General features: G+C 46.9%; 1 protein-coding gene and 1 long non-coding RNA gene across 9 annotated transcripts in view; one reads left to right on the forward strand and one right to left on the reverse strand.

Moving 5' to 3' along the window:
• The window catches only part of Ptprt (protein tyrosine phosphatase receptor type T), a 1,023,334-nt gene extending 999,538 nt beyond the window's left edge, over positions 1-23,796 (forward strand). For all 8 annotated transcript variants that reach the window (XM_047539644.1, XM_047539637.1, XM_047539640.1 and 5 more), the window contains 4 exons: positions 10,997-11,122; positions 11,977-12,140; positions 14,939-15,074; positions 15,985-23,796. In XM_047539644.1, coding sequence (XP_047395600.1) covers positions 10,997-11,122; positions 11,977-12,140; positions 14,939-15,074; positions 15,985-16,038 — 480 coding nt within the window. In that variant the 3' untranslated portion in view covers positions 16,039-23,796. The remainder of the gene's footprint in view (positions 1-10,996; positions 11,123-11,976; positions 12,141-14,938; positions 15,075-15,984) is intronic.
• LOC124976742 (uncharacterized) overlaps positions 9,202-24,472 on the reverse strand; it is a 36,825-nt gene continuing 21,554 nt past the window's right edge. The window contains exons 2-3 of the long non-coding RNA XR_007107053.1: positions 12,348-12,460; positions 9,202-11,481 (exon numbers count right to left, since the gene is read on the reverse strand). This is a non-coding gene — a long non-coding RNA (uncharacterized LOC124976742). The remainder of the gene's footprint in view (positions 11,482-12,347; positions 12,461-24,472) is intronic.

Below are 24,472 nucleotides of genomic sequence, written 5' to 3' on the forward strand. Positions count from 1 at the left end.
GACAGACAAGCAAATTGTCCCCAGCTCGTGTGGCCATGCTGTAATAGAGGTCACTGGTGAAGTGTTGTGTTGGCAGGAGCAGGGAGCAATTAATTCTGCCCAGAGGGTGAGAGAAGACTTCAGAAAGGTGACTTTGACCTTGAAGAAAGGCAGAGGCGATTTGGGTTTATGTGAGATGAACTAACAGGGAAAGGCATTCCAGACAGAGGAAAAGGCAGGGCATGGGGAGGGAGGGATGGAGGCTGGTTTGAAACAACTTCTACTCCAGTGTGGCTGGGACTTGAACTGTGCCCAGGGCTCACCTTGCAGGGCTCCTGAGCCAGGCTCAGGAGCTTGGGCCTTGGACTGCCGCATTGCAAGTATCAGACTTTTACTTCGTAAGCCACAGAACTCTTTCTCCAAGTAAAAGCTTTCGTGCAAGCCCAGTGTGTGAAGAGGTCTGATCAAGAGCTAGTCGTGTTGAAGCAGGAGGCAAGAGTCAGGGGCTCCCCCTACACTGGTCTTTCATCTTCTCCTGGGGGGCCCTTGGAGAGCTGATCACTCTGGTACCTTTGTGGAATCCTAAGATTCCTAGGAGCATGGTTAGAAAATCCTTCCTGTCTGGTGGGGAGAGACTCTGGAGGGCTTAGCCTTGGAGAGGCAAAGCCAGAGCTTCTATTAGAAGCCAAGTCTGCAACCAGGGAGGAGAAAAACTGCGGCACAAACCTGAGAACCAGAGATTCAGGGAGAAAATCTGTCAAGTGTGCAGAAAATAAAGAGAAAATCTGAGCTGAGGAAGTGACCAGGAGGCAGGAGAATTAAGCCTAGATGTGAAACTGTTCCCAGAGTGAAGTCCACAAGGCTTAAGGAGCAGTTGCCCACAGGAGGTGAGTGAAAAGAAGTCACAGAGAACAGCAGGTGTCTCCTCTGGGTGAGCAGGCGTCCTGGGTGCATCTCGCCAAAATGGGAAGGCAGGAAGTGGGGGAAGAGAGTGGAGCAGGAGAGGGGGGAAGTGGCTGTGGCTTGGAACGAGTCTGTGAGAGATGTTCAGGAGAGAATTCCTTCATTCACGCGACCCACATTTGTTGAGCAGCTGCCACTGCTATTTGCTGGAAGCTATTCTAGGTGTTCAGAATGCATCAGTGAGCAACGCAGATGAGGGAAGAAGGTTCCCATCCCTCACGCACTTTCTATTCTAAAGTGGGGGGGCAGACAGTAACAAACAATGCTCTATAACACAATTATGTGTGGGGGAGGTGACAGAGGTGTGGAAGAAAAATAGGAGGGCAGCATCACCAAAATCAGAAGCCTGGGTTTGGGGCATAGAATGCAGCTGTAGTAGGGTGGCCAAGGCAGAGCTCTGAACACAGACTTGAGGAGGTAAGAAAGAAATCCATGTGCCTGTCCCAGAGAAGAGTGTCCCAGGCAGGCAGAAGGAACAACCTGGTCCCAGACTGCATGGGAGGCATGTACCTGGTGCCCTGAAGGAACATCAGAGAGTCTGAGGACAGCAGCAGATGGTAAGGTCAGAGTCCTGACAGGGCCAGGTATAGAGGACCTTGGAGGTCGTAAGATGAACTTGGGGGTTCACTTTGCAAGAAATGAGGGGCCACTGACAGACTTTAAGCACAGTAATGGCATAATTTGACTTCATTTTAAAAGCATCCCTCTGGCCACTGCATTGAGAATAGATTCTTGGTGGGGGAGGGGAGGGGAGGTTGCTAAGAGTGGAAGCAGAAAGCACAGAGAAGAAGCTACTGTAACTACAGGTGACGTTGGGATCTGGATCTATCCTGGAGGTAAATTATCCTGATGGGTTGAATATGAAATGTGGAAAAAAAAAAAAAAAAAACCAGGAATCAAGGATTATTCCCAGGGTTGGGGTCGGAACAATGGAAGGCTGGAAACTGAGACTGCTACGAAAATAAATGAATTCCCTGCAGAGGTCCAGAATTGGAAACTGTCACCACCTATTCCTTTGCCTGAAAAAGTAGAACAGAGATCTCACCTTAGTGAAAAAGAAGTGAAATAGGGCCTTTGAAAGCCCATATGCTCCTCTCTTTTCCCAACATCCTTTTTAGAAAACAGGAGCTCAGGCCCAATGGAGGAGTTTAAAAGAGTCTTGCTTTGGGACATACAGGGTCAGAGTTGGTGTCACACCCCCTTTCAGGGTAGGTCCTGGGTGAATGAAGGCCCTTTCAGTCCCAGATGTTGGCACGGCCTTTGAGAATTGAGTCTCTAAATGCAAAAACATCAGGCTCAGAAGCTCCCTGAGGTTGGCTGCCATATGCAGCTGGCAAGCGTCCCCTGAAATCGGCAGATGAATAGAGTACTTATTGATATAAATATCATCACCGCAGCAGCTGGGCGCCTTGCAAAAATAAACAATGACACAGCGTGAGCATCAGAAAAGCCGCCCTCGGCACCTGGAGGGGCGGTTCTTTGAAGTGGCATCAGTATTTGTCTGCCAGCAAGCTCCTGCCAAGGCAGCCCATGGTTGGGGCCAGACCAGCACCATGGACAGATCTCCTTGGGTCCTGAGCATTGCTAGACTGCTCCAGGGAGGGCCGATGCCATATCCTATGAACCCGGAGGGCTGTGCTGGGGGTTGCTACCTATAGGTTGCAGCAAAATAGGGCCAAGGAGAGGATGTGAGCTGCAAGTGTGCTTTATTTTCTTGCACTGCTGTCCAACTCCACCTGCCTCTGCTCAAAATCTTACACTACGTCATTCAATCAGCCATCCCCAGCCACAAATTTCCTCTTCTTCACAATGGCTGCTTTTCAAAGCTAATTATAATCAATGAGGGCTCCTGGTAAAGAATCTCAATTCTCTGTCTTTGACCCTAAATATTTTTTTCTAACTCTTCAGGGTCCCAAAACCCTGTGGTCAGATTAGCAGAGCAAAACCCTAGAACTACAACATCCAGCAAAAGACACTGTGATTCCACATATCTACCAAAAAGAAACTTTTCAACCATATCCAATGGCATTGACAGGGTCTCTTCCATCTTTGTGAACTCTGTGCATGGGCTAGCATCCATGGAGAACAGAAACCAGGAAAAAAATAAATACACAAACCCCTCTGCAGTCAGTTACACCCACTATAGTGTTCAGAAAGCTCAGGAGATCCTCCGTGCCAGTCACAGGGTGGGCTGTGTGGTAGACAGAATCATAACTTCACAAAAATGTCCACATCCCAATCACAGAATCCTAAGAGTATGTTACTTTTCACGGGAAAAGAGATGTGATGTGCTGAAATTAAGGCTCTTGAGATGTGGAGATTATCCTGGGATTCCATCATGGTCAACGTGAGAGTCCTTAGAGGAGAGAGGCAAGTGAACCAGAGTCAGTGGATGGTGAAATGACAAGATAGCAGGAAGTGAAGAGAAACAGCCACAGCTAAGGTATGCAGGCAACAAATGGACAGATTCTTTCCTACAGACTGCAGAGAGGAATGCAGCCCTACTCACATCTTGATCATAACCCTTTAAGACTGGTTTCAGAATTCTGACCTCCAACATTACAAGATAATAAATCTGTGTAGCTTTAAGCCCCTAAGTTTGTGGGGATTGGTTATAGGAACCCTTTGAAACTGAAACCAAAAATTCAGACCTGGAGTAGTAGGAATCAGAGCAAAGTAGAAAGTGAGATTGAAATTATGATAAAAGTCAGAGTTAGCATCAGCGTTGGAAGGGAAAGTGGCTTGGACTGGAGAAATCTGTGTCTCAATCTGCATCCGAAGCCAGAGCCATCAGGAGCTGTGAGGGAGTGGGATGTGGTGAGCCAAGCAGGAGGCAAAGGTCCACCTCACCAGGCTAGGCAGCATTGCCAACCCAGAGGGAGGGCTTTAAAGGTCAGGGACCATGGTTTCTGGGCCTCATTCACCATTCATTATCAGCATACATTTATTGGGAACCTACCCTGTGCCAGGCAAAGCATGGACATGACAGAGGACAAAAGAAGCACAAAACAGCTCCCCATGGAGTGTCATTGTGGTGAAGGAATGTCCCCTCCCAGTCTCTCTTTAGCATCAGACAGGATGAAACCATCCTCAGAGAGAATCATCTCAGCAAGACCCTGGAGTAGCAGAGAGACACTGACCATGAAGAGAAGGGACAGAGGACACTGTCCAGGGGGCACATCACATGGCCCTCCAGCCTTGTGGACAGCTATGGAGGATTCCAGCAGGAAACAACCACCCCATCAGCTTGGAGTCGGCTTGGGCATCATTGAGACCCAGCCTCACTTTGGTTGCCTCCGCATAATAATAAGAGCTGGCACTTCACCTTTCCTGGAATATTCTGTTGATTTATTACATTGATTATACTTGGAGTCTCCCCTGAGTTTCTCATTATTTTGCTTGTCACTAATTCTAAGGAGCCCCCTTTATCCTATTTAAATCTTAGAGCGTTCATAATCCAAGTTTCCTCCAAATGCCTTTCAGTATTTCCCACATCCTCTCTTTTGAAAGCTTTTATTTCCCCAACTGTACTGACTCGTTAATAATGAGTTACTTTTCTTGCATTTTTGAAATTCCAATCTGCAGGCCATATGCAGAACTGTTATGGTAAGATGTTCTAATTCTAGCCCCAAACTGGAGACTGGGGTCCTCCCCTCCAGGACAACAGCATGATCTTCTTTGATTTTCAAAGGCTTTGAAAACAGTTCATTGGCCTTCTCCTGCTAACTTTATAGACACCACCTTGGAAACCACTGATTTCATATTGCAGATCAGGAAACTGAGACCCAAATACAGAAGGGATTTGAATGAGGTCACACAGTCCATCACTGACTTTCACACAGGGCCTCCTACCAGAGAAGAGGAAAATGTTTGCAATCATTTAATGACAGATTCCCAGGCCCCAGTACCTGATAATTATGGATCTGGTACCTGGGTATATAGAGAAGGCAGGAATGTTTCCTGACTTTAAAAAAAAGACAAGAGCTCACAGTTTTACAAAAGCTGAGTTGCCTGGTTCTGAGGCTCCCCCTGTAGGAAATGTGAGAAGTCAGGTGATGCAGGTGCAGGTGGGAAGATGAAGAGTGGCGGTCCCAGCATAAGGGCAAGGCTCTGATTATCTCCACGGAGGCAAGGGCATCTGGAAGCCAGAGAGGCCAGCTCTCCATCTTTCCAGGAGAAAAGCAGGGTGGTGTTTCAGAGATGTCTTTTGCTATCATTGTATCTGCAGGGCAAATAGCAAGCACTGATAGCCTCATTTTTATCTCGGCTTGTAAAACACGGCCTAACATGCTAACAAAGTACACACGGTGCCCAGCTCTGTCTCAGCCAGCCTCACATCTGACTTTGCAAGGGACTGTGTCTCTCTCTACCCCTCCAGAATAGGAAAAGTAGAATAGGAAGTCTTGGGTCAAGAGACCTGAGTTCAAGTTCTACCCTTGCCTGATGCAGTATTCTGCCCTGAGTCAGCTTATTGACTCCCCTGAGCCTCAACGTTCTCCTCTGTTCAATTAGTATAACCCAGGCGTCAGCCATGTTCCCTGTCTTTGATGTGTAAACCAAATTGGCTCCATTCCTTACAACCCATCCTTTGAGAAAACCCAACATCCACCCCAGGGTTTTGGGGAATAGGAGGGATCCTATTCTCATGTTCACTTCCAAGCACTACCTGGGGGCAACCTGAGGTTCATGTTGCAGCAACACTGCAACTGAAGGTTGACCCTCACACTCTCTCCTTCAACCCCGCCTCCCCTCCTTCCGTGGACTTCAGCAACACATCTCCCCCAACTCACTGCCCAAACCATTTTCCTTCCATCTGCTTCCTCTCTCACCCCTCCCTTCTCAGCTCTCCCATGGCCTCCCCAAAAGTTGTTCCTTTTCTCAACTGTGAGATTCAGCTGTCTCCTGAGCCCTGGCCTTGCCTCCCACCCAGGCACATTCCTGAGGGTATTGTCCCAAGTCCCCACCCTTCCTTCCCAGAACAAACTCAGATCCAGCTGTTAGAAGATCAATGGAGTTTCTACCACCATGAGCAGGTGGCATGACCACTTACGGTGTCACTGAGAGGGAGAGGAGATCTGCAGGAGTGTGCTTTGATCTCTCTCTCTCTCTCTGTCTCTCTCTCTCTGTCTGTCTGTCTGTCTCTCTCTCTCTCTCTCTCTCTCTCTCTGCTCTGCTTCCTATTGCCTCTTCTCCCACAGTTTGTCTTCTTTAACGGGTCACAGTGTCAAAGCCAATGATAGATTTTTATAGAATCTGTTTAAAGGAATCTTACAATTACCTATCTGAATTTTAAAACCAATTCAGATGACTCTTTTCTATTTCTCTCTTTAAAATGCTAACTGATTTCCTCTTTAGGTGTCTTGGGATTGACTTTTCTCTCTCTGGATCACAAAGATCTGCAGAAGTGGTGTCTTTCATTTCTGAAGCTATGATATTACTTGGACTTTCCATTTTTATCAAAGTATTTTTAATTAACAGAAGCATAACTTAGGTGCACAGAAATGTTCTTTAAAAACTGGGTTTTTTTTTCAAAAGTAGGCCCGTCTGCTGGTTTTCATTCAACCCATCAGAGCATGTTTATTCTAGCGACTAACAAGCTTTCTGATTCCATCAGCAAGAAAAAGATGTTTAACGAGGGAAGCTACCTTGCATTTGTTACATTTCACGCGTGAACTTGCACCCCCAAAGGACATCTTTTCATGGTCCGAACAGCGATGGAGATCACTAGGTGGAATAATGTATGGCAGCTGTTCCAGGGCTTACACACAGGCTTCTCAACTTCTGCTTGGTTTAATTCATTCTGACAATAAGTAGCAGAAGCCGCTCTGCTTTTCTGGAAGAAGCGTGGCCATTTCTAAATCATCAGAACAACAGGACTGGCTTCCCCTCCCCAGTGGGCTCATCACCACTACCCAGGTACTTCTGCAGATTAGATCCTCCTTTTGACCACAGCGCCCTCCCCAGACCACTGAGAAAGGGAGGGAGGACCCCAGGCAATGAGGTGAGGCACCCAGCTGGTCCAGATTCCAGGCTAAGGAATTCGAATCTGTTCTTGGAGATAGCCAGCTTCAAGTTTTCCAGCTAAGGAAGAAAATACCAACATCAAGGTTGCATTGAGTTTAAGTGTGACCTTGAAGACAGATCCTCATGATCTTAGAGAAGCAAGTTGACTTCCTTCAATCTTTACTTCCAAGGTCTTAGGAAACCATAAGCTTCCTCTCCCCCAAGAGTTCTGTAAGCTGCTCAGGCACAAATGCCCATGGTCTAGCCCCTCCATTCACTTATGTGGTCTCTGATTCACTCCTGTGTTATTCAGGCAGCATGGACAGAGGGCATTGTGTATGCTATTGGAAACGTATGGAGTAATCGGGAGGTCGGGGGAGGGATCACATAATGCCGAGTCACCTTCTACCTTCCAGTGGATCCACTACCCTCCTGACAAATGTCCTCTTTTATTTTCTGAGTCCCTTTTGAGAAAAACCTACAGGTCTCTCTCCCTTGGCATGCAGAACTTTGTCCCTCTATCCAGGATGCTGCCTGCATCCACAGCTACCCAAAGCTGGACTATCAGCAATTTTCACAAGGGCACTCCTGTGGGGTTTTTTTGTTTGTTTGTTTTTAAAGAATTTTCATATGACTGGAAAGTGGAAGGAAGAAAAGCCTTCCCTGTGAACATCTTGTTTTGAGCGACCCTTCCCCATGCTGCCTGATAATTATAGCTAACATGCACTGAGTGCTCAGCAGAAGCAGGTCCATGTGCGAGGATACATTAAAATTCCCAGTCACTCATGAGAACCTGGAGGAGCAAAGGGACTTGGACCAGTCCCTCAATCAGAAAGTGAGAGAACTGGAACTTGAACCCAGGGCACTTCAAGCAGGGACCTTGATATAGTGCCCTACCTGTTTGCTACACTGTATACGCAGACCATGTAGATGGCTCCCGCTCAGATGCAATCACACACTTGGACACCAGGTCAGTCTTGAGCTAAACCACAGAGGACGTTTCTTGCTGATGAGAATCATTTCTGAGCCCCAAAGGGTCACTGGGAACAGAATATGTGGCCCCCGCCACCCCGCTTCTTTCTCAGTCTTCCTGTGGCTAGATTAGCTGCAGTGTCATGGGCTGTAGGAAGACTCTGATGATCTTTGGCAGCTCAAACCCGCTTCTGCCGGCGCATCACCTAGCTGAATGTCACCCGCGCTGCTGCAGATGTGGGCTCACAAATTAGGGAACCCAAGTGAAAGAATGACTCCGATTTAGGATTAGAAGGGCCCTACAACCTTCCCCAGCCCCCTGGGCATTATGGGAGAGTGACCTGGAAAATCAAATGCTGAGAAGTGTCCCAAAGCATAGGAGTCTTGTTTGAGGCATAGTAGACCCTATTAGCTTGAGAAATTGCTCTGGAAATCTTATTAAAAGAGACAAATCATTCCACATTCTCTCCAGACTGAAAATATTGGGGGTAATAGACTTTCTCTGATGCCTTGGATCCATGCACCCCGTGTCAGGATCACAGACAAACTCTGGCAAGGCTAAGTTCAATACAGGCGATAAAGGCAATTATTTTTTTTTCAAATGGGCAGTTCTGATTAATTCCAATTTCTCTGGCCAGCCACAGACTTATCTGTACAGTCCCTCATTACTGTGAAGGTTGCAAGGCAGAAGAGCCAATGGCAAAGAGAAATGAAGTTCAAATTGTGGATTTGTCATTACTGCACAGCTCAGCAGCTGCAGACCATCCAGCCATGGAGGCCCTGCGACCAGCCCTCCCCACACCCCACACCCCACACCCCACACACACATCTCCTTTCTCCACATGCTCGGTTAACCACCGATGAAGATGCTGGGAAAGCAGGCACATTGCCTTATGAAGCCTGACCTTGCTACTTAGAGGGCTGATGAGGAGAATCCTTCAATGGTATACAGATGCTCCTCGACTTACCATGGTTTGACTTAGGATTTTTGGACTTTACAATGCCATGAAAGTGATATGCATTCACTAGAAACCATACTTCAAATATTGAATTTGGAACTCCCAGCCAGGCCCCAAGCATAAGGACAACCACTGACCTCCACAGTATGCAGGACTGTGCTGCTCAGCTGGGGTGCTGGGTAGGTTAGGTGTATTCAATGCATTTTTGACTTAGGGTAATTTCAACATATGGGGGAATGCAACCCCATAGTGAGCTGAGGAACATGTGCATGATGGTAATGATATAATGGCAATGACTACGTAATAATAGCAATTTGCAGTCTCAAATAAGTGTTTATTCCACGTCTAGTACTGTGCTAAAGGTTTTATTTACATGAATTATCTCCTTTGTTCTCACAACAACCCTGCAGAGGAGTTGGCAACATTTTTCTGTGACGGGCCGGATAGGGAATATCGAAGGCTCCTCGGGCCAGATGGCCTCTGTCAATGCTACTCTTTGGTTATGGCATGACAGGAGTCATAGACAATACATAAGTAAGTGTAACCATGTTTCAATAAAGCTTTATTTATAAAACTTTCTTTACTATGGGTTTTGGAAATAGGATGCTGACCACTGCTGTAAGGTGAATGATGTTATCCCTAAGCTAATTTGGGTACCCACCATTGGAAGGTGGGAGAAGTGATATTTCCCTCTCTTACATCTCCCCTCCTCTCTTTTCTTCCCTTCTAATTTTAGTCTGGCATGGGACTCACCAGAATGAGTTTGTTCTTTAGCAACACAGGGGAAAGTCCCCTCGGCTGTCATTCTCTTCTGTGAAAATCCGGTACCAAAGGAGGACACCACACCTCCGTGGGTCACCTCTGTCAATCTAGCTCTTTGTCTGCATGCTTGGTGTGGGTGGTGGCTGTCACCACAGACCCAAACTGCTCTCAGAAGCCTTGGTGGGTCATTGTGAGTTTCAGCTGAACCTCCTGGGTAACTCTCACATGGTCTTTCCATCACATGGCCTCTGTCCATCCTGGAATGGCCCCACAGGCCTGCAGCCCTAGTCTTAGCTGTCCTCTGTGGTCCACCTTGGCATCTCTATGCCCTTTGGAAACCAATCAACACCTCGAAGCCAATCCACAGTCACTTCAATATTCTTTCCCCAACCAAAGTCACCTATCAACTCATGAGATACAGTGGATGAAGCATTCATCTCTCTTTCAAGATGGTACCCATAAACATGAACAATTTATGACCAAGCTTTCTCAGTCTCTGCACTACTGGTATTTGGGACCAGATAACTTCCTGGGGAAGCTGTCCTATGCATTGTGGGATATTCAGCAACATCCTGGCCTCTATGCACTAGATGCCTCTAGCAATTCCCAAGTGTGACAATAAGGTGTCTTCAGACACTAGCAGATGTCTCCTGGAGGGACAAAACAGCCTCTGGTTGAACAACTGCTCTCTTAGACCAAAGAGCGACCATTGCCTATGGGTTCTGATTCCCATTCCCAGAAAATTGGAAAAATCATCAGCCAGATCTGTCAATACCAGGTAACATTTCTTATAGTGCAAGGGAAGCATAATGGTCCCTAATTTACATATGAGAAAACTGAGGTCTGAGACACAAAAGGACTAAGCAGCAGAGCCTGGATTTGGAACCAAGATTGCCCGAGGCCCCAGCCTGTCTTTTGAGAGAGTCAGTCATGATCTGATCGTGAATGAACATCGTAGGTTTTCCTGCAACCAGGGAAAGTCTGCCACCGTCTTCATATGAAAATAGATCCATATTGTGTCTGTCTAATCCCAACAGCAGCATTTCAATGTAGATATCATGCTCTCCATTTTACAGACGAGGAAACTGAAGTCTAGCAAATCTAACAAAGGATTTGAAATCAGGATGGCAAAGATGTTTCCATCCAGTGTTTCTGGGTTCAGAGCCTTGACATTTCAATACCGAAAACCAAAAACCTGCTCCCAAATAGGATAGCCAAGTCCAGTTCCTGTGCAATACTCGACCACTCTAGCCGGTGTGTCCTGCCCGCAGTGAGAAAGGCCCAGTGACAAATGTCTCTGATGCCCATCCCCGCCCTGTGTCCTTGGCCTGCCTCTGTGACCTCTTTTCTCCTCCCAGCTCTGTATGCAGTACTGGCCCGAGAAGACCTCCGGGTGCTACGGACCCATCCAGGTGGAGTTCGTCTCCGCGGACATCGACGAGGACATCATCCACAGAATATTCCGCATCTGTAATATGGCCCGGGTAAGTGCAGGGCTGCCACTGCTTGCCGCGCCTCCTTCACAAAACAGATGGAGGCCTCCGGGAGAGGATCCCACCCAGCCCGCCAAGAGTCTGTGTGACGCTCTCCCGATAATCTCTTCCTTGGGGAAGCGATGCCTTTGCCGATTCCGGTTCCACAGCCAGCAGTGACTCCAACAAAGATGCAAAGAGCGACATCCAGCCCGCCATCTGCCTGTTTCCTGACACACTTGCTGCTGTGTAGACAAAACTTCTCAGACATTAGCTCTTCCCCACCGTGCCACGCTGTCTTGGCACCAGTTGATGCAGACTGGCAGACTGATGGGATCGTACAAGCTCTGGGGTGGGTAGTCCTGCAAGCACTGAGACGGAAAATAATTAGGTGCTTTCCTTAGGATAGCCCCTGGCTGAATGGAGGAGGATTGGGTAGGAGGGGGAAGACTGGTAACCTATGAAATGGTAGCTAACTATGGGTCTCCGTTGGGAGCTCAGGGTGAACAGAAGTCAGCCTCGACCCTCAGGTCACTCTCTAAAGGGAAGGTGAGATGTGTTCTGACCTGTGAGCCTCAGAGAGAAAGGACTCTGCCCAGAGTCAGGGAAGGTGTTCCTAAAGAAAGGGACATTTGATTTGGGTTCTAAAGACTGAGTAAAAGTTTTTCAGGCAGAGAGGGAAAGAGAATCAGTGTGCACACAGGTGTAGACGTAGGGGAGTCAGTGACTGCCCCCATGATGTCATGGCTAGACCCTATTTAGTCTGTCTTCTGCTCTGCTAAAGCCCTCCCGCTCCCCCTCGGGGTATCTGGCGACTTGCATCCCAATTTCCCCAGTAAAACAGCTAACGAGCTCTCTGTTCTCAGCCGCAGGATGGGTATCGCATAGTCCAGCACCTCCAGTACATTGGCTGGCCTGCCTACCGGGACACACCCCCCTCCAAGCGTTCTCTGCTCAAAGTGGTCCGACGACTGGAGAAGTGGCAGGAGCAGTATGACGGGAGGGAGGGACGCACTGTGGTCCACTGCCTGTGAGTACCGTGGAGGGGTCACCAGAGCATCGGGGCCGTGGGTGGAAGACCACACTCGAGGGTGCTGCTGGCCACAGCTGTGCCACGTCTCAAGACCCCTGACAGGCAAAACTGGCAATCCTTCAGTGGGCTGGGGTTGCCAGTTGTCCTGAAGGATTGCTACGTGACATATTATCGATGCAAGCCATGGAGGGGCAGACCACTCACCAAGGCCCCCGGCTCAGAGGTGAGCCCCACTCTCCAAAAGGAGGCATGACCTGTTCTGCTAGAAAGCTCATGACGAAGTGGGTCCCACTGACCAGGGTCTCCTTCATTATTTCCTGAAGAAGAGAAGGGAAAGTTTAGTTAGCTTAAGTTAGCTTAAGCAGACATTTTAAACAAAGCGTGTCATCCCATCTGCAAGGTAGATATCATCATTTTGTAGTGAGAAAACTGAAGCATGGACAGGGCAAGGGATCTGGGAGTTAAGAGAGGAGATGTGATTGCGTTCCCTGGGCTCGAAGATAACATGCCACCCACTGAGCCACACTGCCCTGGAGTCAACCAAGGGACTGGTCAACCATGTCTGCCTCCTGAGATGTCTCTTACTACAAACTTAGTAAGAATATAGGGATAGAGGGCATGCAGGGAAGAGGCTACTCTGAGGAGCTGACAGACAGGTTTGAGGGCCCTGGGAACTCTATTTCCCCTGGGGTACGGGGGCTCAAGGTCAGTATTTTTGTCTCCATTACTGGATGAACTGGAGTCTTCACTTCTTGTCTTAGAATGAGCACAGCCCACAGAGACCCCCATGTTATCATGCAAGGTGGAGGTCAGGACCCTTTAGAGGATTGTGACTGACAAGTGATCAAGAAAATCACTTAACAGCGAGGTCCTCAGTCCCTCACTGGGATGTTGAATTAGACCATCTTTAGACCCTGTAGTGCTCTGGTATGAAATAGTCAGGAAATGAAAACAAAATGTATCTGTCAATGAAGAGATCAACAATGCCATGGTAACCAATATGCATATGTTATAAAGTTAATTACTTAAAGGGAAGGTATCACAGAGTCTATTGTTAGGGGTATAAGGAGACCCTAACACAGAGAAGGATTCTGTGATCTCAAGCCCCTAACAGCTCCGTGCGGAATGTTTGCTTCACAATGATTCACTTTGCTTCTTAGAACTTGAACGACACAGGGAGAAGTGACTGGGAGGGCCTCCCTCTTTTCAAATGTTGTGCTACAGGAAATGTGAACCAAAGTCTTCCCTTTCACAGAATAATTATTTCTGAGCAAGTGGAGGCATTAATAACAGCTCACTGACCTCAAAATTGAGTTCAGTCTTTTCAAAACCAGCTAATTGTTCACTTTCTTTCAAACAGGCAGTGCACACACATCAACAAAGTCAGAGCGTAAAGGAGGTTAGACACACACATGCACACTTGGAGCTTCAGGGTCCCCACCTGTAGCAAAATCCCTTCCCAGAGGATACAGAACGCAAGAGTGGAGTCCAGGAGGATGCTGTGTGGTCTGCTAGGTCAGGCTGATGGGTAATATCAGCCACACCATGTTGGCTCTCCCAGAAACTGGCAGCCTGTTCCTTGCTAACTAACCCTTGCTCCCCCCAGGTCCCTCCCACACATTCAAATGACTGTACTGTCAGCACAGGCCACCCAACCCTGCATCCTGTCTTGGATTCTGCTGTGCTTGCTCAAGAAAACACCAAACCCTCCTTCCTAGGACCTCCCTCCTCTCATGTTCTTTTTGCAGGAGCGTCTTTTTATCCATGTATCCCCTAGCCAAGGTGGCCAGCAGTTAGAACGGGAGGAAAACACAGGAATGACACTGTACCAACAGGGAATAGGAACCTAGCATCCTTGGGGACCCTAGGCATCACAAGAGCCACTGAAATGCAGGCACTATCCAGTGGAGGGAGGACCACTCTTTGCACTTGAAACATCTGGTCATGGGATATCCTGTAGATAGAACATCTGGGAGACTGACTGAGTGCCTTTGTTTCTGTCCAGATGTTTTTTAGACACACACCATTACATGGAATCATTAGCTGCTCTTGGCAATGTGCCCAGGAATTTAGAATCAGGTAAATTCCTGAGGGACTCTCTATAAAGAGTTTGAGGGGTGTTTCCATGAAGATGATTTATAGAGCTTCAGAAAGGAGTGGCAGAGACGTGGCCCTACCAAGAGTCCTCTGTCCTTACACTCAACATCAGTGGAATCCTGTTTAAATGAAGATGTACAAGTAGAGACCTATTATTTCAGGATACAGCCTCCCAGGCCCACAGTCTCAAGCCTGGGCTGACTGATCCTAGGCTGCCCTTAGTGGAGGATGGGGAGACATCGAAAGGAAAATCTCCTGGAACCTTCCTTTGTCTTCACTGGATATGTAGGTAGACCCAGACATCCTTGTCCCAAAGGATGCAGGTGTCACATGAACAAAGACACGATATCCTCCTGTCCTGGGGACTCCGACCAGGGTGACCTGGGTGACCATGTCATGCTCATGGTACCAAGGAGAGCTCATTATACCCTCTAAGATCTTTGAGTCCAACACCTCCATTACATGAATGGGGGACTGGGGGGCCCAGACAGAGAGTGACTTGCCTGAAGTAGAAGAAGTTTTGTGGAACAAATGGAACTCAAGTCAGAGCCCATGATTCAGGCTGAAGTTCTCACCAATGCCTCGTTCTGCATTTGCCGGGGCAGCCAGGCCTCACTACTATAATGAGGTACTAAGATCAGCAGGTGCCTCGGCCGGGGGCACCCAGGGATGAGGCTCACCATTCCCTCTCTGTTTAGAAGTGGAGGAGGCCGTAGTGGCACCTTCTGCGCCGTCTGCAGTGTGTGCGAGATGATCCAGCAGCAGAACATCATCGACGTGTTCCACATCGTGAAGACGTTGAGGAATAACAAATCCAACATGGTGGAGACCCTGGTGAGTGTGCCAAGAGCTGCTCTCCAACAGTTAGGGACTGATGGTTAGGGAAAACGATTTCCAATAGGAGAAATGTTCAACAGCTGGGTGCTTACTGAGTACTCACAATCTAGGCCCTCTGCATATTTCTAGGCCTGCCCTGTTTCTTCGCCAACCAACCCCACCAACTTTTCTTTTCTGCAGTGTAATGCAAATATTCATCCTGGTCCACCTACTCTGTTTTACTTTCTACCCATTTCTTGAGAAAATGTCACTAATTCAGGCTTAAAGGAAAGGATTCTGAATTGGTAGAGTGTGACGTATGTTTTCAATTCAGTCCAAACCTTTTCTAATACATTTATGCTAATTTTTATAGTCTGAAGCATTGAACTGGGACACTGTAGGAAAAGGATAGTGAAGAGAGTGGAGAGGCAGAGCCCCAGAAGATAAGACCTGGTACAAGGGAGGAGACAGGCCATACACAAGCAACATTAATATAAGTGTCTTTAAACCTACTCAGAGTATGATCTTACCCAACGTGAGATCCCACTCAACATCCGCATTGCCTGGGAGTGTGTAAGAAGTGCAGACTCTTGAGCCTGACTCCAGACCTACTGCATCAGCATCTGCATTTCTAACGACTATCCCTGGGTGTTTTGAACACAGGTTATAATTTGAGAAGAACTAGTGATGCAGAATGGTAAGAAGAAAGGGAACGATCCCAGACGGGCAGTTAAGAAAGCTCAAGTGAAGTAGGCATCCAAGGGAATATTGAAGGATGTCCAGATGGGGATAATTTTGAGTTGACTTTTTGAATGGATGTGGATAAGTCTTCTCCAAAATGCATATCTCAAATCTAATGCATTTTCCCTTTCCTTTCCATCTCTCTCTTGTTTCTTCTCCTTTGTCTCTCCTCTTCTCCTCCTCTCAGGAACAGTATAAATTTGTATACGAGGTGGCATTGGAATATTTAAGCTCCTTTTAGCCCAATGGGATGGGGAACCTGCTGGAGTCCACAGGCTGCTGCGGCCGAGCCCCCTTTTCTGTGAATGGCAGTGACTGGGCTCAGGGGCACAAAGGTGACACCCGCCGCCCAACTCCAAGGAGAAGACTGGTGGTCCCACGTTGTGCAGTGGGCTCTGTACCTTCTTAGGGGGTCTCCTGTAGCTGTGGGAGATGCCACGCTCACAGGCTCAGGCTTCCCTTCCACACCCGACCAGCCACAGCCCTGGGCCCAAGCAGAAGTGCACCCGCAAGCAAGGCCCTGGACATCCGGTTCCCAGACCTCTTGCTTTCATTCTTTCCAAGTTTGTGAATCTCATGGCAAGCCAACTGTGCAGGTGCTAGAGAGTGGGAGGCTGGCTAATACGTCCTTTGCCCTCCTTCCCTTAGCAGTGTTGGGGATGTGGGTTCTACTCCTCTGTGCTATTATGGAAAAGATCAGGAACTTGGAAGTCATGCTCTGGTGCCCCTTACACTCTCCTTCAGGGGCCTCTGGTATCAGATACCTGCCAGTCCGGATCGGTGTGACCTTGGAGTGCCCCCTCAACCACAGCGGAGGCCACTGTCCATCCTCATACCAAACTTGCATGGGGCTTGGCCCACTGCTATTCCCTATCCCTTCCCCAACCCAGGCCTTGACCTTCTGTCATTCACTGGCCAGCTAACTGCCCACAGCACCCACTGATAAAGGTTTTCCTTGCTTTTTTGTGGTCTGTGGGAGGGAATGCAGGGAATGTCGCTGTTCCTCCTCATCTTTGTAAAAGAGCCAAGGGCAGGGCTTTGTCTGGCCTGTCTAATGTAACCCCTGTGTCTCTTGGGTGATAGCTTCCTTTAGGAGGAGCAAAAGGATAAGATTTGATTATTTTCTCAAGTACTTGTAGAACGAAACTTTCTTTTGAGGTGTAAAATCTTTGTCTCATATGTCAGGAAATAAAAAAGACAGGGTGGGAGTTTGAATGTGTAGCTATAAGACAAATTTCTTGGGCTTACTTTATTTCCTGGCCATGTCCTTGAAAGGTCCCATCCTTGGATAGCACAACCACCAAGGAAGGAAATGTAGGCTAGTCAGAATATGATCCCTGGGTGCTGGGGCAGAGAGAGTATCAGCTTTGTGGAAAATTTGGATCTCCAAATTTGAACTCCTCCCTAGAGAAATCCAGCCACCATCTTATAAAAGACCATTGTAGACCCACTCACGCTTTGGTTTAAAATAGGCCAAGGGGATAAGACCTGGGGCTCTGAGTCTTGCCCATAGTAGGATGAGTCAAGCAAGGGGAGCCAACATTTGCTAAGTTATCTACTGTATGCCAGCTGTCATGCTTGGCACTGTCCCTTAGTGACAGCTCACCTAGTCCTCAGCACCTCCCATCGAGAAGCAGTTGAGGAAACCAACACACCTTCCTCAGAGATGAAACCCTGAGTTCCAAAAAGGCAGGTGATGGGGCTGAACATTCTCTATACTGTTTTCTTCATTCTTTCTCAGCCAAGCAATTATTTTATGGAGGAAAAATAAGGCTAGAAACTTCTGAGCAGAGAACTCCACAAATGGAAATTGAATTCTTCCTTTCTGATGGCAGTTCTTCTGGGAAACCCAGAATTTCAGATACATTTTAGTAACTCATTCCTGGTTCCCCAGGAAAACTAGTCTTACCTAATTTCTTCTTTATGAAAACAATGCTCCTGCTCCCTCAAGCTACCAGGGAGCCAACCAGGGACATTCTACCTTGGTCTCTAGCCAGTACTTAGGCACAGGATCTAGCAACCTCCCATGGCCTGGGATCTAGGAAGCTCCATCTTGCAGACTGGTATAATCCCAAACACGGGACAAAGGACAAAGAATTCAGTAAAGCACAGTTTTTGCCCTTTAGGGCTCACTATATACTGGAGAAATTAAACCACCCAAAATGGTGTGAATGAGTGTTACCTGAGCTTGGGTGTGAGGCTCTACCTGTGGCTTCCTTGAAGAGAAAATATCCATTCCAACTGGGTCTCAACAGGTAGATAAAGGAAGAAAGGAAATTCAAGCCAAGGGGGTCAATGACAAAGAGGTATAAAAAGGCATCTGGAGGGACAGACAGTGAGAGGCCAGCCCTGCTGGAGCACAGCAGGCCAGGGACAGTGGGAGGCAATGAGCCAGGGTCAGGGAGACGGATGCCCCACTGAGGGTACAGGCATTGCCCTGCAGGCAACAAGAAGCCTATGGAGCTCTGCAGTGATGTTCTCAGCTTGGTGTTGGAGAAGACTCCCTCTGGACCAGTGGGGCTGCCTTTTTCCTTTCATCAGACACTGTGAAAACATTCCCTTAAGCGTGTACTTTTAATATCATATCTATTTGTCTGTCTGCTCATTATTTTGTTGCTGGAACAAAATATGCAGTGGATTATGAGACTCAGCTCCTGTGAGAAACCCAGGGTCTCTGCTTTATCATGGAGCAGGGTCAGCAACCCGGGCCTCCAAGCTCACTAGGACAGGACATAAAAGGAGCCCAGGGAAGTGGCTTCATTGGCATGGACTCTGGAGCTGTCTAGAAGTCCAGGAACACCGGACTTGATCAAGGAAGGGCTGTCGCTGTGGAGGTTCAAAAGGAAACATCTCAAAGCAAAGGCAGGCAAAGGAACCCCACGACGAGCTTGCTCTTCTCCTTTGATGGGCCTCTTCCCAGGTGTATTTGAGCAGGTCCCCAGGACCCAACCCCCAGTGATCCTGCCACCTTCCCCTGGCTCCAGTCTACTTCCTCAAATGATCTTCCCCAGCCTCAAGGAGCCTACAGCACAGCCTATTGTGTGCTGGTTTTTTCCCACATCTTGGGTGGAGGGAGGGCTATTTAACACAAATCCTAGAACTAATTCTGCTCAGAAAGGGGTTAAACATCTGACAGATGATGATGACAGGGGTTTCCATCATTTCATATGGTAGTAATTGAAAGGGTGACTTTAAATTGTAAAAACTCAGGCTATGCGGGGTAACCCAACAAGGGCCAGCTCATTCCCTCACTTCCTAACAACTCAGTCACCCTCCAAAGAAGGCAAGGTAGTGAAGGACGCTAGTGTACACAAAAAGAAACTAATACTCATGGGTGGAGATAACTTCTCTAGGATCCCACATATGGAAGATATGTGGCAGGTCTTGGATGAGATGGGGTAATGTTGCCCAGGAATTTGGACTTGATCCCTTGCCCAGAAAATCTCACAAGCAAGCACCACCTCCCCAGGGCATCTCTTCACCCCACCCTAGTTACAGGATAGGCTTAACTTTTCATGAACAGAGGACAATAGTATTAATGCAGAGTCTCCACAATAGAAGCTAGATTCGTGTCCAAGGCACCAAAGAGTGCCCTTTCTTAGCAAAGATCTTCCCAAGGTTTTCATCTCCTAGACACTTGAAGAAGATGTGAGGAACTAATGAGAATCCAGGAACTGTCCCCACCTGCATGTGTTTGTGGCCTAGATAACTTCAGTAATCAGGAATCTGCTAGTATGAAGATCCTGGGTCATCCGGGGTCCTTCAGGCCTCCAGATAGCCACAGCAGACCTCCCTTTGTGGGAATAGAAGGTAAAGCTTGTTTTAGATGTTGTCTTTCTCTGTGGTGTGGCCTGAGCAGTGACCCACTAGATGTCAGACATCACAGGAAGCAAAAAGACTCTGTGCTGGAGACTCTAACATGTGAACCCACTTACTTCATTACCCTAAGAAGCGTTTGTGATTATCATAGCCCCATCTTACTGATGAAGAATCAGAGGCACCAAAGGATCAGATCATGCCCAAAGTTCCACAGCTGGTGAATGAGCATGCCAGGACTTAAACTGGGTCTTCTGATCACTGAGACAGTGTTTTTTCCACCATTGTGCCTGTCTACCTATATCTACAGAGACTAGAGTGAAGCAGATAACTCAGTGGATCCCAGTAAATCCCAAAGTGATGATGGTAACCTTAAAATTCCTTCATAGACAAATTCACCCTCCCCTAAGCAGACCCTCTGGTGTGAGGGTATCCTGACCTCACTGTTCCTGAATTGACCTCAACTAAGGTCTCTTTCAGTTGGGTGCTGGAAGAAATCATTGACATACTATAAGGATGAGGACTCACCCATCTGGCATGATGAAAGCCAAGCTGGAAGCAGGCTTACACAGCAGATTCCTGATTTCTGAGTTTTAGAAGGTGGTACCCATGGTAAAGGTACAGTCCCATTGTTGCTAGCACAGACAAATCTGAGGCCATTCTCTTCACATGATAGTCTAGGATCTAGAAGGCCCCTCACTTTACCTTAGCTACACACGCTCACTGGTTTCCTGCAACATGCAGCACCCTAGAGGGGGAGCTACCAGAAAGCACAGATTACTATGCTATGATTAGTATGGCATAGTGAATCCCTTACTGAGGGACAGGATTGTGGAGGAAAGAGCTCAGTCTTTGGTTTGAACCCCAACTTTACATTTCTTGGCTATAAAATGGTGGGCCAAACAATACATTGAAAAGGGAACATGAAAATATGCTTTAGCAAGTTAGAATGGGTAAATATGGAAGGCTTTGGGCAGGCAAACAAGAAGGCAAGGCCAGGGAAATGCAACTCAGTGAATACACAAAACCAAAAATGCTCATGGGCCATTAAGCAAAGTGGTCACACTTCTATGACACAACAGGACAAGGGCATGTGTAGGACTTGTCAGACTCACTTAGAACAAGGGTGCTGCTTTGGAACAAATCTCAGTGTCCAGGGGAAAAGATGATAATTTCCCCTTTGGCCAATCATGTTTATTCATCTTCCATTTCTGGTTGCTATGTTAACTCCTGCTGTGTCCTCACCAGGACCAGTATTTCCTCTGCTCTGTTGTGAACCCCTGTAGAGTACATAAAGGTGGCAGTCTAGGAAGGCTGCTGCAGATAACCGAAAATCAGCCCAGGGAGGAGTAGCCAGGTATTTATCATGTCATCTCTGGAACAGTGACTGCCCAACCCAACTCAAGTCCAAAGACATTGAAGGAAACAATCATTCACCTGGACTTCCCTTCCTGAGAGCAGAATGGACAAATCCACCCTTCCTTGGCCTATAGTTGTTAATCAGCACCAAGCTAAATTAGGAGTGGTACTGTGGAAGGGTGAGCATCAATGGGATGTTAATCCTAAGCCATAACATCAAAAAATTGTACTGGGTCAAGGTCCCCAGAGACAAATTTCGAATTCAAGCTGAAGGGCAAGTTAGAAGATGAAACACAGAGGGTCATGTCATCTCAAAGACCTGATTTGCCCTCCCCATCACCCAACTAATATGAGCCCCTTCTCAGCTTCTGATCAGCTCCAAATTACAGCCAAGCATAACAGAAATAGGAAAAGTAAATTCAACTAGAAGAAACCAGCTGAGATTCAGTTGTATTCATATACTCCTGTGCAAGGGTTCCCTGTTGGAGGTTTTCCAGGCATACATATCTAGAAGGTATAAAGGGCAGAGCCTTGACTTTACCTAGCAGGGATCTGCCATAGAGGTCATATACTATTTGAACATAAAGATCAGTGGTGGACATTGGGGAGAGTGTTCCAGTTCCAGTTTTCTCTGACACATATTTTAGGGTCATGGACCTGATTGTCAGAAGCACATCAGAGATGTCTATGCTGTATCTGTGCACATGAACAGACTCTCAGTTTCTTGGGAACCAAGGGTAGATTTTTGCATGGTACTGGCTATTCAGCTGTCTTATAGAAATTAAGATCATCTCTTGTGTATCTCCTGCCCACTTCCAAAAGAGGTTGGAAAGGATAACAAAGGAGCTACATTCACCCGCTGAAATCCACCCATGAATGTTAGGTCTCCAAGAGAAGGGATCAGCAGTCGCAATAGGAGCCCCCACACATGGCTTCCCACCCATCTAAGAGCATGGTGGTAGTCCAATGGGGCCAATACAAGGGATATGGAAAAAGTCAGGATGGAGAGAATCTATTGGAAAGAGCTTTGAGATATGGATGACCATCAATTGCCTTCTGTGTCTGAGAGCTGCTCTGGGAAGTAGGAGCCAAAACTTTGTCCTTGATTGGAATATTCAGAGAATGAAGGTCTAGGAATATGGAGTATTAGGCAAATGCTTGTGTGGAATCCTGGAGCTCAGGGTAATTAAGGTACTTCATGGTTCCTCAGAGAATGGTACTCTTGGATTTAGGGGAGGAAGAGTGGTGGTAAATAACTTGCCAAAATTGAGGTCCCAAAGTCGTAGTACTTTATTCCCTTTGGGCTCATGAATGCAATCTAGTGGGCCCTGACATGATGGTCTAACAAACTCTCAGTACCCACCCTGCTCCAGTCTCTCCCATTAAAAAGTGTTTGGGGGGGGGCGTTCAAAGCCCTCAGGGATTACCGGAGGATTAGGGAAAAGAGTGGCGCCATCACAAGTAAAATCAAGCTTCCGAAGGGTCAGGCAGAATACTAACCTCCATATCCCCCATGGGAGTGCAGATTATTCAACAAAGTCAAGCACAGTTTGCTATCCCAGCTCACCTCTGTGAGTGGAACTAGGACCATGAGTGAAACTGAGTAGCTATAGGAAGAACTTGCTAACTACAGGAAAGGATAAACTGCCCATCTCAGCAGCTGTTTGGCAGAGCCAGATATCTCCTGAAAGGGAACATGCAGTGTTGCTTAGATGGCCTTTAATTGACTTCCATTCTCAGTGGGTAAGATCTTGTGGTGCTGGAATCATGTTTGAACTCATTCATACCTGCAGAGCACAAAGCTGAGTGGGACACATTTGATTCATGTAGATTGAAGCCTTCCTTTTTCCCACCCAAGTCTTCCCATCACACAGGCCAAGATACTGCTCTGGTCACATATCCTGGGCTCATCCAAGTGGTTATCACCAAACATCGAGCCAGAGGGAACAGCTGCTTTGCCATAGACCTGATGTCTCTGGGGATCACTGATGAAAGCAACCATGACCCATATCCACTGGCCATCAGGGCCATCAGTGACAACTAGATCCAATAAAGGTCCAGGGAGGACCCAGAGCATATCTTTGCTTACCATTACTTAGACATTGTCCCCAAAGGTTAATTCTATTCCCATTCCCAACTCAAGACCTGTTGGAGCAGATTTCAAAAGCACAGTGACTCAGTTGACGTGTGATATAATCATTCCCAGTACATACATTTCATCATGAGGTGGATCTTGGGCTAACCTCGGTTAACCCCATGGGTAATCAAATTTGAAATCACTTTTCTACCTTCTCTTTTCACTCTATATCATCATGGCCAATCAAAGGCAGATTTGGGGCTTCTACCATTATCTTGGCTACAGGACACCCTCATAGCTCTCTAAGGGCTATCATGAGGTCCCCTTGCAAATCCAGGGAGGCTATTATTTCCATATCCACTGGGCATACAATATTGCATGAGACCAAAGTCTCCACACTATTTACAGCCTCCTCCATGAATCCCAATGGCCTGCACTTGTACAGTTTGGGTGTTTGATAGATAAAGCACGTATGAGAAGAGAAAACAAAATAAATCAACTTAAAAAATAAAAAAGCCAGCACTGTGCTGTCAATGTTCTTTTTTTTTTTTTCTTTCCAATTCTAGCTTAAAAAAGCAGAAGGTAAATAATGTCAGGTCAATGAATATCAGATATATTTTTTGACTGTACATTACAGTGAAGTGTAACCTTTTTACACCTGCAAGTCCATCTTATTTATTCTTGTAAATGTTCCCTGACAATGTTTGTAATATGGCTGTGTTAAAAATCTATACAATAAATCTGTGACCCTGAGATTCATGTTTTCCTAAGATATTTGCCCTGGTGTCTTCCTGAAGATGAGTGGGAGTGTGTAAAAATCAAAGTAGAAGGGGAAAGTTTTGTTATCAGTTAGATTTTCAATATTTAAATTTTTAATCTTCACAATGATAAACAAGAAATTACACATTATTCCTCTTTACAGATGAGAAAGTTGAGGCTCAGACATATCAAAGAATTTATGCCCATACACTGAGTTAGTAAAAGGGTTGGTTCTAAAGCAGCATTTTTCACATGTGGTCCACAGAGCACTGATATTAGAATCACTGGAACATTTTTAAGCTCCTACAGAATCACAATTTCAGGGCAAGCTTCTCAGCTAGCTACTGCTGCATAACAAACTACCCCAAAACTCAGTGACTTGAAACAGCAGTCTTTTATAGCAGTCAACTGGGACTTGATTGATGGAAGCCGATTGCAGCTAATCTCAGCATGGTTCACTTACACATTAGCCAAGGGCTCTATCCTAGGCCAGATTCATTGGCTGATGTGGATTTGCTCCATGTATCTCTTACTCTTCTCTTGACCAACAAATTGGTCTAGACATGTTTCTCATAGTGATGGCAGGAGCATGAGAGAGAACATCCAAACATGTGCTTTGCTGAGACTTCGCCTGAATCATACATGCAATATTGCATTGGATAAA

Source organism: Sciurus carolinensis, chromosome 2 (assembly GCF_902686445.1).
Source record: "Sciurus carolinensis chromosome 2, mSciCar1.2, whole genome shotgun sequence".
NCBI classification, from domain to species: Eukaryota; Metazoa; Chordata; class Mammalia; order Rodentia; family Sciuridae; genus Sciurus; species Sciurus carolinensis.